The sequence below is a fragment of the Octopus bimaculoides genome, chromosome Z, assembly GCF_046866305.1.
Source record: "Octopus bimaculoides isolate indiv1 chromosome Z, ASM4686630v1, whole genome shotgun sequence".
NCBI classification, from domain to species: domain Eukaryota; kingdom Metazoa; phylum Mollusca; class Cephalopoda; order Octopoda; family Octopodidae; genus Octopus; species Octopus bimaculoides.
In genome coordinates, this window is record NC_142944.1 from 31928007 (window position 1) to 31947617 (window position 19611).

Below are 19611 nucleotides of genomic sequence, written 5' to 3' on the forward strand. Positions count from 1 at the left end.
TTGTCAAAAGCTGAGAGAATGAACGTGTTTAAAGCAAAGTTGACAACAAAACTCTAAAATTTACTGCATTCTGTTCTTGTTATTGTTTACAATAACATACTCACCATTGTATATAAATGTTTGTGCTGCTTTCCCGTAGTCCCACTGAGACCATTCCAAACACCTGTTGGATAAAATCTTAGATTAATTCACAATAAAAAAAAATAAAACTAATTCAACAAGAAAAAGCAATTAAGCATTGTCACCAAGTCATTGATGTACAAGGAGCCATACATCTATAACTGACCAACAACTGAGAACTAACAGATACAGTGAAATATCAGTGATCAGGCCATAGATATAGATATACACCACAGTCTATAATTGACCAGCAACTGAATTCTCACATGTACAATGAATTAGAGTATTATAGACCAAGTTTTAGATGTACATTAAATGAATTTGCTGTTTAATAATATATCTAATATTACAAAATAATAATACATAACTTTATATAATTGTACAAATAAATAATTTAGTGGTTCAATGACACTATCAAAAGAGAATTTATATTTCAATGAAGTGTTATTCTTCTAATTCTGTTCATTAACAAATTAAAAATACCACACTGTTTCTACAGTAATTTTTTTTTCACCTGTGTGTGAGGGAGAGGGAGAGAGAGAGAGAGAGAGAGAAAGAGTGGTCTTAGTCTTTCCAAGTCTGTCTAGACTAGAAGATAGCTATTGCTAAGTGAGGTCATTGTGTTTAATGCTATGTTTAATACCTGAGGGTAAAAGATGAGATTGAAAAATGTCATAGAGAAAAAAAAAAGGGTAAAAGACAGGAAATCGAAAACTCAGAGACAAAATACTTGTCTCAATTAAAATAAAAAAGAAATTCTTTTATATTTTTTTACTAGTTTCAATAAATATGTTGGGGTACTGCCTTCAAAGATTTAGCTAGTCATATTAACTCAAGTACTATTTCAGTCTAGTGCTGATTCCATTGATCTCTTTGTTGAACGGCTAGGTTATTGGACATCAGAAATACATAAACACTGTAGAAATACATTAACAACACTGACAGTCACACAGACACAAGCAAGTATATTGTACATATGCATGTGCATGTGTGTGTGTGTGTGTGTGTGTGTGTGTAGGACAGCTGAGCAATTTCCATTTGCCGAATTCTAAAAACTCCGCTTACAATATAGTGGTCACCAAGATTACAGCAGAAAACACTTGCTCCTGCTTTTCAGTCATTGGTCTGTGGCTATGCTGGAACATCACCTAGTAAGGTTCAGTAAAACAGATTGATCCCAGTATTTATTTTTGTTTAAGCCTGGTACTTACTCTATAGGTCACTTTTGCCAAACCACTAAGTTACTGAGATGTAAACAAACCAACACTGCTTGCCAAGTGGTGGTGGAGGACAAACACAAGCACACACACACACATATATATATATATGTGTGTATATATATGGCAAGCTTCTTTTTTTTTATGTGCCACCCACACAAGAGCCAGTGGCACATAAAAAAAAAGAAGCTTGCCATATATATATACATATATATATATACATATATATATATATATTTCCATCTACCAAATCCACTCAAAAGACTTTGGTTGGCCCAAGGCTATAGTAAAAGACACTTGCCCAAGGTGCCATGCAGTGGGACTGAACCCAGAACCATGTCGCTGAGAAGCAAACTTCATGGCACATAACCACGACAGTGCATATGTGTATGCATGTAGGTGACATGTATAGTGGGAGTGTACATACAAGTGTGGTATAGGCAAGTACTGAATTGGTGTTCAGATTGATCAGATTCTTATATCTTAACTTCCTAAACTGGTTAAAATGTCTATTTAGTCCATAAGAAAAAGAGTAATTGCAGTAATTCATTTCTATGAGTTATGTACAGCTGTTTCAAACAATCAGTGACTAGTAAATTATAATGCATATCATGCAAACAAAAATATATAGTGGAGCAGTAATTATACATAAGAAATAAGCAAAAAGAAGTTAACAACTTACATGAAGAATGACACTTAAATATCTTCAAGCTGCAACTGTCACATGTTCTTGTTAGAAGGAACAATAGTTCCACCAAGAAATTATTCATGCATTATGCAAGTTGGCAAAAATTTTTACACTTATTTTGTTGAGAATAATTACTGGTTTTTATAGGCATATATGCATGTTTGCATAATACCATCAACCAGTCACCAAATCTTTGAAACAGATGTACGAGTCTATCTTCATCTTATAATGTCCCATAACTATATGTAACGTTGTATATAAATATATTACTAATCTCTTGCCCATCTTCGGTCTCATTACATATAATATATATATATACACTGTGTCCCACACTATTAGGCAAATCAACCTTCTCTCAATAAATAAATATATATTCATTCAAAGCCAGTTGTTTTCCCACATCTATCTGCACATATTCTTCTAAAATAAATCAGATCTGTGTAGATGCCAACAAATGGCAGCCATTTTTGTGATTGGACAACATTTTCGCCATCACCAATTGTTAGGCAAGTATAATAAAAACAATTGTGTCAAGATGAACATTTATTTAATTCAACAGTAAAAGTTTAACAAGAAAATTACTCAAAGAACTTCATGGTAAACATAATAATACATTCGAATGAAAATAATCATGGGATTATGATGTCATACAGCTCCTAATGTTTGATGTATGATCCTCCACATGTAATAACCTTCCTTACATGTTAATCCACTGAATTTGTCAAGGTAATATCCCCTTGTGTCATGCTTTGAGCAGCATCTACACTAGTGTCTCAGAAGGCAACTTTACTTAAAAACTGCCATCCATCTTGATAAACATGCCTCTTCAAAACACTCCGCAGGTTTTTGATCAGGTTTAAGTTAAGGGAACAAGGTGGTCACTCCATCAAACAACCTCCAGAGAAGCCTATTTGCTGCAGGTATTCCTTAGAATTCTTCACTGCATGAGATAGGGCATTATCTTACATGAAGACCAGTTTTATCTTGAATGAAAGTTTTTGCTTTTACAACCATGGTTGGAAATTATCCTTTAAGAAGATAACATATATTTTCGATGTCATCTTAATGCCAGTGGGACTTTCCATGGCCTGACCATCATACCACTAACGATGCCAGCCCAAAATATGACCTCATCTCCCCCTTGTTGGCATCTCAAACGATGAGGGTGGTTCCTGCTGATTGATACCCAACCTTTACTCCAGCCATATGTAGCCCATCAAGGGTAGTATGGCATTCATCAGTGAACCAAACTTGAAAAATCTATCTTCATGTATTCTTCTGCCAATTGCGGTCTATTCTGCTTAGGAACAGCCTTCATAGGGGGCCTTGTAACAGGTTCAACATTTCTGGCTATTTGCTTCAAGATGCGACACTTGGTAATTTTCGATACATCTTCCCTGTCATAAGAACTGAAGACTTCTCTACTTGTCAGACACGTGACAAAGTATGATTCAAAGTAACCCTCGATTTACCCTAATCTGCCCTTGACCAGACTGAAATAGGAGACTGCACAAATTTCTTCATTTTTTGGTGATCTTTTCCCAGTATTTTTGATATTTCTATGGTTGTTTTTCCTTTTCCAAGCTCTGATACGATGGTAGACTTCTCATTCAAGGTAAGATCACATTTCTGACCCCTAATGATACTTAAATTGGGCACTTGCCTAATTATTTGAGACAGCAGAAATGTTGCTACTATATGATAATGGTCACTGTTTGTTTTCATCTGTTCAGATACGATTTATTTTAACTGAATGTATACAGATAGGTGTTGCCAACAGTCAATGGGAAAACAACTGGTTTTGAATGAATATACATTTATTGAGAGGAGGTTGATTTGCCTAATAATGTGGAACGCAGTGTACATGCATGTGTGGATATATATATGCATATATATACTTGTATATACACATACATATATATGTACATAAATGTATATCTATATCTAAATATGTACACGCACACACACACACACATATATATAGGTATGTTGATGCAAGCAGGAAAAATAGAATTCATATGAACATATTCTTTTATTCTGTTATATGTTTCAGCCTTGAGGCTGCGGCCATGTTGGGGCACCACCATTGTATATTTTTATTAATATTTAGCAGACATAACAGAGTAACTCAAGGGCCAAGAGTTTTATGCAGTGCTTACAATGTAGCAGTAAGCAACATGAAACAATCTGTGGTCAGACATCATTACTCAGATGTAACCATTTTTATTTCACTTGCATTGCTATAGAAGTATTCTATAACACTTCTGTAAATTCACAATTGGGACCACTACTTTACAAATGACAGCAAGCTATTTGTACCCCAGATACTTTGCAAAAATTTCATAACTGTACAACATAAATCAATTATCTCAACCATTAAAAGTTTTTGGGATTTTCTTTCTTTCTTTTTTTTCTTTTTGGTTAAATTATTCAAAATGTCAGTCAAACCAAGAATTTTTGACAATAAAAATTTAGTTATTAGAATGTCTATAATATTTTGCTTCTGTTGGTCTTAAATGTAAGTCACCAAAAAAGGATGATCTTTCATACCAAACTTTCCTAATACATTATTTTACAAGTAGAGAAATACACCCCCAAGCCTTAGTTGCATCATGTCATCAGTTTAATGCTAACTTGTGAAATATCAATATATCTAGCACCACTAATAATATGATTGTTAAAATGGGGTAAAGTATTCATTTAATGTTACAATAAATTTCAACTCTAATTAATTGATAAGGTAGATCAAAACAGTCTTACCATTTGCTAAACTCAAACGGGTAGTTTGTGAAAGTTGCAAACTGCTCGACCATCGTTCTGCGGAAAGCTGCCTCAAATTCAGGATCAGGAGGAAAAGCAGAAAATTTCCGTTGATATCTTTTGGTTTTTCGTCTCATAGAAGTTTCCTTAAGTGAAGAGTCTGACAAATGAGGAATTGGTTTTCTTTGAAATTTGCTAGAAAAGGATTCATATCCATTTGCGATAGGTGAAGGAAAATTCACAGCTTGATGGTGACTAATATTATTCATGTCTAAATATGGAATTGCTCTCTGGATAATTGGTCTTTTAAGTGCTGCTGCTGCTGCTGCTGCTGCTGCTGGTGTTGGTGGTGGTGGTGGTGGTTGTGGATATAAAAATCCTTGGCCATTATCAAAATACATATCTCCTCCGTAATAATGGGAATCCTTCATGAAACCATAAGTTGGTACTGGTATGTTAGCCATGTCTATTGGTACAAATGTTTTACTAGTTGGCATCATGCTGTCCATCTCAGGTAAATAGAAGCCGTGATTAGATTCTTTAATAGTTATTTCGTCCGTTAACGACGCTGTGAAAGGCAGAGAAGGTACTAAACTGAAGTCAGCTGGTGCATTGTTGCACGTGTTTGAAGGTGCACAGCTCACTGATTGTGTATGCGATTGTCTGTAATTGGAACTGCTGTGTGGACTGCTGGATTTGTTTTGAACATCACTCAGAGAAGAAGGTGCAGTCTTTTCTGATTCAGATGGATATTCATTCAAAGATTTGTGCTTTGATGATTTTGTAGGGTGACATGGTACATCAAAGAAATGATTCTCTTTTGGCTTTGAAGAACTCTCAACAGGTATTATACACAAAGTATATGTCACATTTAAGATTGGGATTTCATTTAAAAAGTTTTTAAAAAATTGCATTGTTGAAGACTTCAGATAAAACAGCTTGGCTGGAGAAGTATTTAAAAATAAGTCTGATTTTAGAAAATTAGTTTTATTTTTTATGCCAAACAAAAGTTCTTTCAAACTGACAGAATTTCCCCACAAGTCTCCAAAATGATTTCTTTTAACTATTGACATTGTTTGTGAAGTTTCTTTGTTTGCAACATAATTATGCAATGGCTTTGGATCAAATGGTCTCAACTTAGAGGTTTTATCACAAATAGAAAAGTTACAGAAAATTTTTAAAAACTCTTTATATTTATCTGAAGAGGTAGGATAATTTGGGTCAGTTTTTCCTATATGTAGACATTTTTTTAATTGTTTTCTTATATGTAACCCATTACAATGAAAAACAGTTACATGATAATCGATAGTAAATACTCTAGAAATGTTATACGTTTTAATCAAAGAAAAAGTTAGGAATTTTATTTTAGTTTGTTCTACTGATGAGAAGTATTTGCAGATTATACTCAACATTGATAATCTACTTATTTTATCATGGCCAATACACAGAGATGGATTCAATTGTGTATCAGCACATAATTGTTCATTTCTTTCTAAATGTAAATTGAAAAATGGAAAATCTAACCACAGCTGAAATCTAATTAATCTGAAACCCATGATACCAAATCTTACACCACTTATTGCACATAAACATTGAGTATTATATTTGCAATTGGGTAAAGAACAGTATAGGTCTCTTGAGGAATCATAATCAGTGATAGTATATATTGTAATCAGAGAAGTGAATAAATTAAACAAACTCTGACTTAAAATTCTCAAATGATTAGCAAATGATAAATATTTTTCATAACTTAAAGAATGTAAAATATCTGAAGGCAACATCTCATGTTTGCTGACTATGTCTGATTGATGAACACTTTTCAAAAGATACCTTGTGGCCATAATCATTAACATATTCACATTAAATTTACAGAATTTCATGATTTTAATTCTCATATTTAAAAATACATGTTTTATCCCATATTTCCCCCACTCTAAACTCTGTGTAAATTCTTCAAAATAACTTTGTTCCCTTATTCCTGATTTAATGTATAATTTTGAATAAAAAAAGAGTCCTTGTTGGAAATGTTTATAATTAACAAAAGTAGAATAAAAATTCTCAACAGAAGCCTTTGTGTTTAAAAGAATGTTTGTTGTAAGAAATGCATGCTTGAATGGATCAAAAGGAAACACAACTGATGATTTCCATATAATCATCAGCACAGCTGCCTTTTCAAATAATTTAATTTGCAAATAAATATGTGAACAATCAAACAGATTCTTACAAAGATAAATCTCACTGAATGATTTATAAGCTTTGGTATGAAGACTATTTCTAAAACAGAACTTTCTGTGTTTAATAGCTACTGGTGACAACCTTAGTTTTATAGCTTTGAATATATTTGCTATCAGCAAATATATTTTGGCTTCGGCACCATCAGACACTGCCAAAACAGCAATAAAATCTATTAGTTTGGTTAACTTATAACAAAATAGCTGTCTGAAAAAGGAAAGATATCTAGCTTTTATATCCATTATTAATGCTGGTGAGGCCAATATATTACTTGGAATTAAAGGCTTAAAGTGCTCCTTTGGTACCTTCGATGATGAATGGTTTCCTTCAGAGAACCTATCACATAAATTTCCTACACCATTATATTGAGTACACACGTCAAATGAAGAGACATTATCTTTTAAATATCGCAACATTTGATGCATCTTACAAATGCCATTACCAACAAATATATGTGCAGTCACCTTGGGCCTAGGAAAATCTTCAAAAGCACCAAAAGCTTCTGGCAAGATTATCACTAATAGGTAATTCAATTCATTCACATTAAGACTGGTGATTATAATTAGATCTGTCATTAAAAAAAACATTTTCCAGGAGGAATTACCCAATTTCAAATTTAATTTTTGAAGCTGGATCGTTTTCATAACTAAAGATTGCAAATACTCGATGTAAAATCCATCCCAAAATTCAATTACATTTTCCTGTGCTTTTAAAAGGAAAGGCACATGAAATTCTAAATTGATCAATAATATGATAATTACTTCCAAAGTTGGTTGACAGAAATCTAATATTATTTCAAAAATATCATTGACAAACACTGCAAAACAAGCAATGCAGTGTTTTGTGTTGTTTAATTCATAGATAGGTACACTGTTCCTATATTTGTGGCACAGATTCAATTCATCAATATTAATTGGTAAAGAGTCAATTATTTTAGAGTATTTCTGTGCTAAACATTGAAAACATTCCAGGTCAGGCTGATTACATATCTCGTCTTTATTACCAACTAAAAATTTAGTATCTTTTTCAGGAAATCCTTGTGAGTTAAATGTTTTAAACATTAGATTTCTTTTGGTCTTTAGCCATATTTTTAATCTGAAATAATTTAGGTGCTTTGCAGTGAGAATTCTCCTGAAGTGCAACTTTTTGTGGGAGAAATTTAGTTTTGGGTGCAAAACGTATACAGAGCCAGAAGTACACAAAACAGTGAAGCCCACAGAATAGAAAACAATGTCTGGTGTAGAAACTTTGTCTTCTTGGAATATCTGACAAAATGATTTGCTAATCACTTCAAACTGGTAACCATTGCCCGTTTTCATGTTCCTAGCTGCATATTCTGTGCAGCCATTTCTTTTGGGTATATAGATTTTATTGCTACATTTTCTAACCAGATCATTTTTCAAACTGTAATGCACAGGACTGTACATACTTATGTGTCTGACTTGCTTTTTAGGGAAGTAAATTGTATCAGACCTAAAAGGCTTCCTAATGGCATGCTTTCGAAGTATATTGACACACATCCTACAATTGAGGCATTTACTATGCACAGCAAGTTTTGATAGCTTCAAAGGTAAATGTTTCACTTCTGGTATTCTTCCAGTTGAATGCTTCAGTTGTTTTAAATCTATAGCATCTTGGCTTTCAAACATAATTTTGTTGAAAATAGGAGTATAAAATTCTGGTTAGGAGAAACTCTTGTTTTCTTCACACAGCTGCTTTTTGCTATAATAATTTCATTGGATTCACATCGAGCTTTCTGATAAATGAGAGTTGAAAAACAGAAAGGAAACATGTATATCACTATCTAGTATGAATAAAAATATTTCTCATATACATATATATATCATATATATATTATGTATATTTATACACACGTATATTTGTATATTTATACATGCATATATACACATACATATATAAAAATCTATATTTATACAAAAACATATACACATATATAAATGTATATTTATGCATATATGTATATATATATATATATATACATACATATACACATTCATATATGTACATTATATATATATATGTGTATATATATATATATATATATATATATATATATATATATATATATATATTAATAAAAATGAAATTTTGTCTGTCTGTCTGGGACCCCTGTATTTCAGTCTATATTTGCTCTACATAGACATATTATACTTTTTTGGAATCAGGATGAATCCAGGATTGAAAATCTGCCCTTCATTTGGTTCTTGAACATCCAGCATTTAAAAGCATTTGAGTTGCTATTCCTAGCAGGTAAAGTAGCCAGGAGAGGTTCAGGGCCATAGTATTACTGAGATAGGTGAACAAGAGTTACTTCCTTAGCTTTACTAAGGATTTTAGTGGTTCTTTTATCTTTTCAGTCATCAGAATACGACCATGCTGGGGCACCACCTCAAAGAATTTTAACTGAACAAACCGACACCAGTTCTTTCTTTTTTATGCCTGGTACTTTTTTTATTGGCCTCTTTTACTGAACCGCTAAGTCATGTGAATGTAAACACACTAACACCAGTTATCAAGTGGTATTGGGGGGAGACACACACACACACACACACACATATTTTCTATAATAATAACTACTGAGTTTCTTAACTCTTTGTATCCTCTTGGAATGCCTTCTTACAAACTGACATTGAAGAAAGGAGTTCCAATCATTTTTGAGAAATCTGGATCTCCGAAAGTTATGCAATTGAACAAGACTGATAGTCAGGTAAATGCATCCATGTCTTTTGGAAGCAACAATCCTCATTGGATAAGGAAATGGAGAAAATGAGCTTATTTCAAGAATTCCACTGATTCCAGCTGACATGCCCTTTAAATTCAAAAGATTTCAATTTCTAGTAAGAATTAGTTTTGCAATGTCAATAAACAAGAGTCAAGAACAATCACTCAAATTTTTTGGACTTCACCTCATGCAGCAGTGCTTTTCCCACGGTCAGCTCTATGTTGGTTGTTCCAGAGTTGGAAATGGCACCAATCTCTTCATACTTACACCAAATGGTAAAACTAAGAATATTGTTTATCCTGCTGCTTTACAGTAATCTCCAAATGTCACAGTGATACAAAAGTCTTCAAATGTGATACTCTGTTATATAAATCTGAGATGGTAGGACACCAATAAATGCTTTATGTATTATTTCTCTCTTTAGTTTTGGGCTGCACGCCCAATTAGTCCTCCGCAAGAACTAGCTTAAAAGTCTGCACACTGCATTTTAAGCTAGTATATATATATATATATATCTTTTATCCTTTACATGTTTCACAGTCATTAGACTGCAGTCATGCTAAGACACCACCATGAATTTTAGTTGAATGAATCGACCCCAGTACTTATATTTTAAGCGTGGTACTTATTCTATCGGTCTCTTTTGCTGAACTGCTAAGTTACAGAGACGTAAACACGCCAACACTGGTTGTCAAGTGATGATGGGACAAACATACACACGCACACATAGATATATATACAGGCTTTTTTCAGTTTCCACTTACAAAATCCATTCACAAGGCTTTTGCCCAAGGTGCTATGCAGTGGGATTGAACCTGAAATTGTGTGGTTGGGAAATAAATGACTTATCACACAACCACTCCTGCACCTTGTATATATATATATATATATATGCATGTATGTATGTATGTATGTATGTATGTATGTATGTATGGATATTTATATATATATGTGTGAGTGTAAATATGTATATGTATACATATATAGAGTGCAAGTGTGTTTGAGGATACTTAGTTATCAATATATTACTCAGCCCAAACCAATTAAAAAGTTCTTAATTTATTTATTTAGTTCAGATTCGTGCCCTGGCAGATAAATGCTAATACAAGAAAGGTAAAGACATGCAGTCATTGTTGCCATACGAGCAGAACACATCAATTTGTAAACTGCCAACTTTCTAAATGTTCAGATAGAACTGGAAGTCTGATGTGTATGTTTCAACTCTATTAAAGAGAACAAAACATTCTAAATGTTTGGATACCATAAGTACACTGCAGTTCATCCAGCAGGTTCAAATATTACAAATATTACAGAAAATCAATGAAGACCATCGCCAAAGAACTCCAGGTCTCAGAGTGGATTAAAAAAATTGTGGTGCATGACAACATTCAATACAAGTTAAACACACTGAGAACACAACTCCTATCTGCAAAGACACGAAAAAAAACCATTTGGTCTGTGCCAAGAAGTAACTTAACAAGGTTAACTGCTAGAGGTAGTTGTTAAGCCCTGAATGGATGGATGGAGAATACAGTGAAAGGCCATATATTTCAAGAAGCTCATGTAACCCCAAAATGAATGTCACACAAACTTCATCATCATGAAACACAAAACCTATGGTATTCAAATTCACCAGGCTTCTATCTCATGGATCACTAGATTAAGAGCATTTTTGAAAGGAGGACTAATTGACATCCTCATAATACTGCAGTTTTCCTGAAGGCCACTATTTTTCAGGTGATGGCCAAAATAAAGGACCATTTAGTACATGCATATCAATGACTCTATTCCTGCATTGAAACAGTCATTGAAACTGAATAATCATAGAATAATCTCATAAGAAATCTAAGAGAATATGTGCATAATTTTTACAATACATTTGGGTTTTCCAACATTACACAAGTTTCATTAAATGCCAAATATGTCCTCAAATATCCCTCAAACCACACACACATATATATATATATATATACACACACACATATATATAATACATTTGCCAGCATACAAGTTGATGTAGTATATAGCATAAACATGTAAGTGTGGACACACATATATATATATATATATATATATATATGCACCATAAGATGTACCCAGTGTAAGCCATGGATGCATAACAGGTGCAGCAACATCAAAGGAAGATTAACCAGGAAGATAGCTATCACAGGCAGCACATGCACAGGGGCAATGAACACTACAGATGCTCAGAAAACAGATTCCATCACATGCCAGAGGGAGAAACTAGAAGTAGTTGATAGCTTCCGTTACCTCAGTGACCAAGTCTGTAGTAGAGGTGGATTCGCAGAGAGTGTTACCACTAGAATAAGAATAGCCTGGACAAAGTTCAGATAGCTTCTACCCCTACTAGTGACAAAGGGCCTCTCGCTCAGAGTGAAGGGTAGATTGTATGATGCATATGTACGAACTGCCATGCTTCACAGCAGTGAAACATGGGCTGCTGAAGACATGCATAGGCTTGAAAGAAATGAAGCTAGCATGATCCCAGTTGAACCATCCAACCCATGCCAGCATGGGAAACGGAAGTTAAATGATGATGATGATACACACACATATATATATATATATATATATATATATGCATACACATATACACACATAAACACATATATACATACACATATATATATATATATATATGTACACATACACACATATATATATATATACACAAATATGTATATATACACAAATATGTATATATACATACATATACACACATGTATGCATACATACACATATATACACACAATATATATAGATACACATATAGCTAGATATATATAGATATATATACACATATATATGTGCATATACATAAACATATATATATATATATACACAAACACACATATATATATATATATATATATATATATATACACACAAACATATATACACACATACATATATACACACATTTATATACATATACACATACATAAACACATATATACATACATATACACATACATAAACATATATACATACATATACACATATAAGTATACATACATATATATATTTTATCACTATTAATAAATCATATGGCAGCAAAAAAAATTTTAGAAATTTTACCACCAGTGGTCCAGCGCAAATAAAGATTAGTCAGTAGACTATATATTATTCATTTAAAATACAGAGATGCCTATAATAGGACATCTAACCCACGAGAAAGAGCAGCAAAAAACTCCACACCACAAAAATAGGGATAATTTTGAAAGGGAATGAAAAATAAAAACATTTACCAATCAATTTTCCATATCATGGTTTCAAGTTATTTTAGCAAAATAAAAAAATATTTTGCTTGGTCAGCTATCTTCAGCGGAATACCAAGACAGAACATATAAACACGAGTCAATACATGACTTATGCTTGTATGCTTAATTTTTCAAAATTTACCGCGCATGTGCGGTTTACCTTATCGGCAGCAAATACAAAAAATGCCGATTTTCTCTGTGTGTATATATATATATATATATATATATATATATATATATATATATATATATATATATACATACATACACATACATATACACAAACACATATATCCAAAATATACATATATAAACACACATACATATGTATATATGAACATATGTATATACATATGTATACACACACATATATATATACACATATACATATATATATAGGCACATATCTACATACATATATATAGGCATATATATACATACACACACATATATAGGTATATATATATATACATATACATATACACATATATATATATATATATATACATATATACATATACACATATACATATACACATATACACATTCATACATACATATATATATGCATACATATATATATGCATACATATATATATATATATATATATATATATATATATATATATGCATACATACATCATGTTTCTACAGCTGCACGACCTTCCTAACGCCAACCACTCCGAGAGTGTAGTGGGTGCTTTTACGTGCCACCGGCACAAAGGCCAGTCAGGCGGTACTGGCAACGGCCACGCTCAAAATGGTGTATTTTATGTGCCACCCGCACAAGAGCCAGTCCAGGGGCACTGGCAACAATCTCGCTAGATATATATATCATCATCATCATCATCATCGTTTAACATCCGCTTTCCATGCTAGCATAGGTTGGACGATTTGACTGAGGACTGGTGAAACCGGATGGCAACACCAGGCTCCAATCTAATTTGGCAGAGTTTCTACAGCTGGATGCCCTTCCTAATGCCAACGACTCAGAGTGTAGTGGGTGCTTTTACGTGTCACCTGCACGAAGGCCAGTCAGGCGGTACTGGCAACGGCCACGCTCGAAATGGTGTCTTTTATGTGCCACCCGCACAAGAGCCAGTCCAGGGGCACTGGCAACGATCTCGCTCGAAAACTCTACGAAGGCCAGTCAGGCAGTACTGGCAATGGTCACGCTCAAAATGGTGCATCTTATGTACCACCCGCACAAGAGCCAGTTCAGGGGCACTGGCAACAATCTCACTTGGCTTGCCCAGAAAATCTTGTACCTGTGTTCTTTGCCTGTGAGGAACCTCGCAGAACCTCCTCTCCATCTTACTTCTTGGATGCAGCACAGATCTACGCGTCGCCGTTCAAGCATCTCAACAATCTCACCAGACCTACCTTTCAGCATGCCGACGTTGAGAGTGCCAATCCTGACAGTGTGGGAGGAGTGGGTATCAGAGGAGTGGGTCCGTGTGACCCTGGGATGGGGGTAAGCAGTGTCATGTACCTGAAAAGAAAGCTTGCATTTGGCAGAATTCATAAACAAAACAATACCTACAACCTTCATATACTACCCAATCTTTATGCGCTATAAGGTCGATAAGAGGGGGGGGTATAAGGTCACTGGCAGTGTTCGCGGAAGATGATCTAAAACTTCCGGTACTGGTGGAGGGGGTGGGAGGGCATACGTACTGCGGGCTAAGGGAGCTTTGTCGTGGGTTCTATCAGCATAGAAATTCCAAAACGAATTGGGATGAAGCTGGAAAGTAAACTGGTTATATGTTTGGGGTCGCGTGCGAGTCGAAGAGGAGGAAGTGGGGGAAGAGATTAGTGATTTAGAGAGAGAGGGATAGAGATAGAATAGAGAGAGAGGGATAGAGATAGAATAGAGAGAGAGAGAGAGAGAGAGAGAGAGAGAGGACAGGCAGCAGGACATCATGCTGGTCTCAAATTTGTTGGGTTTTTAGAAAAAAGTTGAAAGAAACACAGCAGTGTTTAACCGTGAGATTAAATGTTTGAATCGGTAACAGAAATGAAAGTTAAAATCGTAATTTTTAAAGGGGGGGAGAGACAAATTTCAGTCAGGTTTGGGCTAAGTAGAGACGAAGACGATAAATCAAGTGATATAGAGAATAGAGATACATAAATAATCATGAATTTAAGACAGAAATGTATAGTTAGAGAAACGGGGTCCGGGTGGTGGAAGGGGAGCGCATCAGAAGGGATAATATATGAAAATAGAAATGACTTAGCTATTGTTCATGTCTTGGAGAGCTTTGTCGTGGGTTCTATCAGCATAGAAATTCCAAAACGAATTGGGATGAAGTTGGAGAGTGAACTGGTTATATGTTTGGGGTCGCGTGCGAGTCGAAGAGGAGGAAGTGGGTAAAGAGAGTAGTGAGTTAGAGAGAGAGGGATAGAGATAGAATAGATAGAGAGAGAGGACAGGCAGCAGGTCATCATGCTGGTGTGTATATATATACAAATAAATATATATATATATATATATATACAAATAAATATATATATATATATATATATATATATATATATGAATACATACATATATATGCATACATACATACATATATATGCATACATACATATATATGCATACATACATATATACATACCAATATATGCATACATACCTATATATGCATACATACATACCTATATATGCATGCATACATACCTATATATGCATGCATACATATATATAAATATACGCATATATATATATATATACATATATATATATACATATACATATATACACATATACATGCATACACATATACACACGCACACATATATATATATTTACACATATACATATATATACACATACATATATATACACATATACAACTATATACACACATATACATACATAAATACACACATATACATACATAAATACACACATATACATATATATACATATACACACATATACATATATATACATATACACACATAATATATATATATATATACACACACACACACATATATATATATATACACACACACACACACACACACATATATATATATACACACACACACACACATATATATATATACACACACACACACACATATATATATATATACACACACACACACATATATATATATATATACACACACACACATATATATATATATATACACACACACACATATATATATATATATATATATATATATATATATATATATATATATATATATATATATATATATATATATATATATATATATATATATATATATATATATATATATATTTAGATTCAGATGAATATCGTACTTAAGTTGAGGCACCAGAATTTAGTATGGTATTATGCATGCAATTTCAAAATAAGGTGATTAAAATCAAAATAAGCAACAAGGATATCCAGAGGTAATGCAGTATGATCTTTCTGATTTTTTTTTTTTTTTTTTGTATCTTTTATTTACTATCTATACCATTCCTTTTCTCTCCTGAATCCCTGTTACTTCATGTCTATTTTACTTTCTTTATTTCCATTGCTGAGTACTTATTTTCTTCTTTATCTCCTTGCTGAGTACCTACTCTACTTGCATGTTTGCAAATATATATTTGCAAACATGCAAATATCTATAAATGAGCCAACTCAACAGCTACTGTAAAAGCAGTCTCAGTAGACTCTGAAATACAAAAGACCAGTTTTGGTATTAACAATCTCTCAATCTAGTATGATGATACCACTAGAGCTGAACTGCAATCATTATCACCATAATTTTTTTACACCTGACATCTACACACAGCCTTGTTAAAAAACAAAAATCATCTGTGCTACTTGAATGTCTTTAGTTACAATCATTCAGATCATACCTCTTGTTCTCACTACTCTTTCCTTTATGTTTGGCAGTGGGTACAAGAGTAAAACTGGTCCTGATCCAAACAGATAGGACATAAGTTAAGGTCCATTGTTAATGCTTCAAAAGTTTGCCATATCTACTGGCTGGTACATAATCCTAATACATTCTACTTCCGTTTATGACTAGTACTTCAATAAGAAGACAGTGTTTTGAGGACCCTAACCCAAGCTACTGGCATACATCTTGACCACTTAGAAATGACAAAGTAGTAAGATTTAGGATCATCATTATCATCATTATTTAATGTCCCTTTTCCATGCCAGTTTGGATTGGACAGTTTGACAGGAGCTGGTGAGCAAGAGGACTGCACCAGCTTCAATGTCTGCTTTGGCAGGGTTTCAATGGCTGGATGCCCTTCCTAATGCCAACCACTTTACAAAATGTACTGGATGCTCTTTTCGTAACACCAGTACCAGTGAAGATGTCAAGTAACTCACAAGACAAGACCCTTGAAATGGAAGAAAGGGAGTAGTATTACAGGAGGTGATGAGAGGTTAAAGTATACACACAGACATCATCATCATCATCATCGTTTAATGTCCTGCTTCCATGCTGGCATGAGTTGGATGGTTTGACAGGAGCTACACCATACTTGTCTGTTTTGACATGCTTTTTATTGCTGGATGCCCTTCCAAACACCAACCATCCGGCAGAGTATGTGCATATATATATATATATATATATATATATATATATATATATATATATATATATATATATATATATATATATATATACATACACATACACACACACATGCATGCACACACACTCAAACACACACAAACACATACAAAAAGCATATAGATGCAAAACATGCTAAAGAGAATAGCATTCAAGTGCCAAAGGTAGAGTAAAACAGTGTTTTATGGAAGCTGAAGAACTGAGTTATCACAATTATCACTGCACCATTTATATGCCTTTATAAACCATAGTAACATTCCAAACATTTAGTTCTATCTGATAACTGAGTAACAGTTTGAGACGCTTTTCAGCTTCAACAAAACACTATACATACACATGTTGTCTAGGAATCCATAAATCAGAAAAAATATGCACTCATATATATGTCAATGGAGTGGGTGTATTAACATACGCAGTATTAGAGATCAATTATTGCTGTAATAAATCTATAATTTTATACACTTTAATAAACATACATATATGTATAAATTATATATTCGGTTAAAATGTCTTATGGTTAAGTTGGATCCTATGTATTTCCCTGAAGAGAACATTACATCTGTATCAACATCACTTATTCCTTTGGAAGGAACCATTTGTAATCTTCGAGACATATGTCGGAAATAAAAGAATTCATTTAACATATGCGTATTACTCCATTTATTAGATTTTTATATTTACTCAAATACCCAAAATAACAGGGAGTTTCTACCTCATAAGCAGGAGTTACACCACAGTCATTTTGTGATCTTTGCTACCCTGGTATCTATTAACCAATTAATTTTGTCGGAGTTAATTATTAACTTAGAGAAAATAAATACACATAATAAAATATATATATATATATATATATATATATATATATATAGTATTCAACCTGTAGAAAGGAGAGATAGCTCCTAGCCATGGAGATTGTAATAGGTTAGATTCCTCTAAGTTGATGCCTATTGTGTATGAATAGTCAAAGGAGTTTCAGAGGGTTGCAAGTTGTCAAGCAGAAACATCTGAGCAAGTCTTTAGTATAATATCAGGAAAGGGGTGACAAAGTAGAATTGATATGAGAAGAGGCACATTATATATATTAGTGCAGGGGTTTTCAAACTTTTTGACTTGCGGACCCCTTTATATTTCAGGCTTTACCTTATAAATATTTGCTTAAAATAACATATTTTTACATTTATTTATTTAACAATATTTAACAAATAGGTTTATTGTCAATTAAAAGATTTCGATTAAAAAACATATATAAAATCAAATTGCCCATAAAAAGTATTTGCTGTCCACGGACCCCTTGTCTTGTCCTTGCGGACCACAGTTTGAAAACCCCTGCATTAGTGGTACCAACTACCTACTTTAGACACAGCAGGAACTTTTGCATTAAAGCAGTAGATGAAACAAATCTTATACCGGTAGGTTGATAATGTTTACATAATATATTAAAGAAGAATTTTCTATAATGGCTTCTTGTTATTTTCTCCATGTTCAGCAGATACAGACACATATTAATTGAAGTGCTCCGACTACTTATCACACTAAGCCATATTTATTCTACAGTATTATTAAATTGATATACACAAACTGAGACAAGTGGAAGAAACTAAATGACAGTGCTGGCAATAGGATCCAAATTATTGATCGACAAGCTGGTAGTCCAAAATAAAATTAGAGGAAATCCCTGTGACATGAATCCTACCCCCAGCATTCCTATCATCCTTTCACAAACAGAATAACAGAACCAAAAGTAATTCCTCACAAATCATGGATTTAGTTATTGTTCATATAGACTTCTTGCTCATGCATGTAGTTTGTCAGTCCTGATCTTGGTTGTTCATCTCACTCCAATGCAAGCACCCTCCTGACACACACAGACTGCAAGTTCAAACTTTACTGGAATCTATTCTACTTTTTATATTAAGGCTGACAGAATCATTATTGCTTCAGAGAAAATGTTTAGAGGCATTTCTTATGGCTCTTTACATTCTGAGTTCA

At 33.4% G+C, this 19611-nt stretch overlaps 1 protein-coding gene across 5 annotated transcripts in view; it reads right to left on the reverse strand.

Moving 5' to 3' along the window:
* The window catches only part of LOC106884196 (uncharacterized), a 142508-nt gene that overhangs the window by 71719 nt on the left and 51178 nt on the right, over positions 1-19611 (reverse strand). For all 5 annotated transcript variants that reach the window (XR_016244736.1, XM_089365104.1, XM_089365103.1 and 2 more), the window contains exons 2-3: positions 4786-8773; positions 105-163 (exon numbers count right to left, since the gene is read on the reverse strand). Coding sequence is in view for 4 of the 5 variants with exons in the window: in XM_089365104.1 (XP_089221230.1) it covers positions 105-163; positions 4786-8666 (3940 nt within the window). In the remaining variant the exon portion in view is untranslated. The remainder of the gene's footprint in view (positions 1-104; positions 164-4785; positions 8774-19611) is intronic.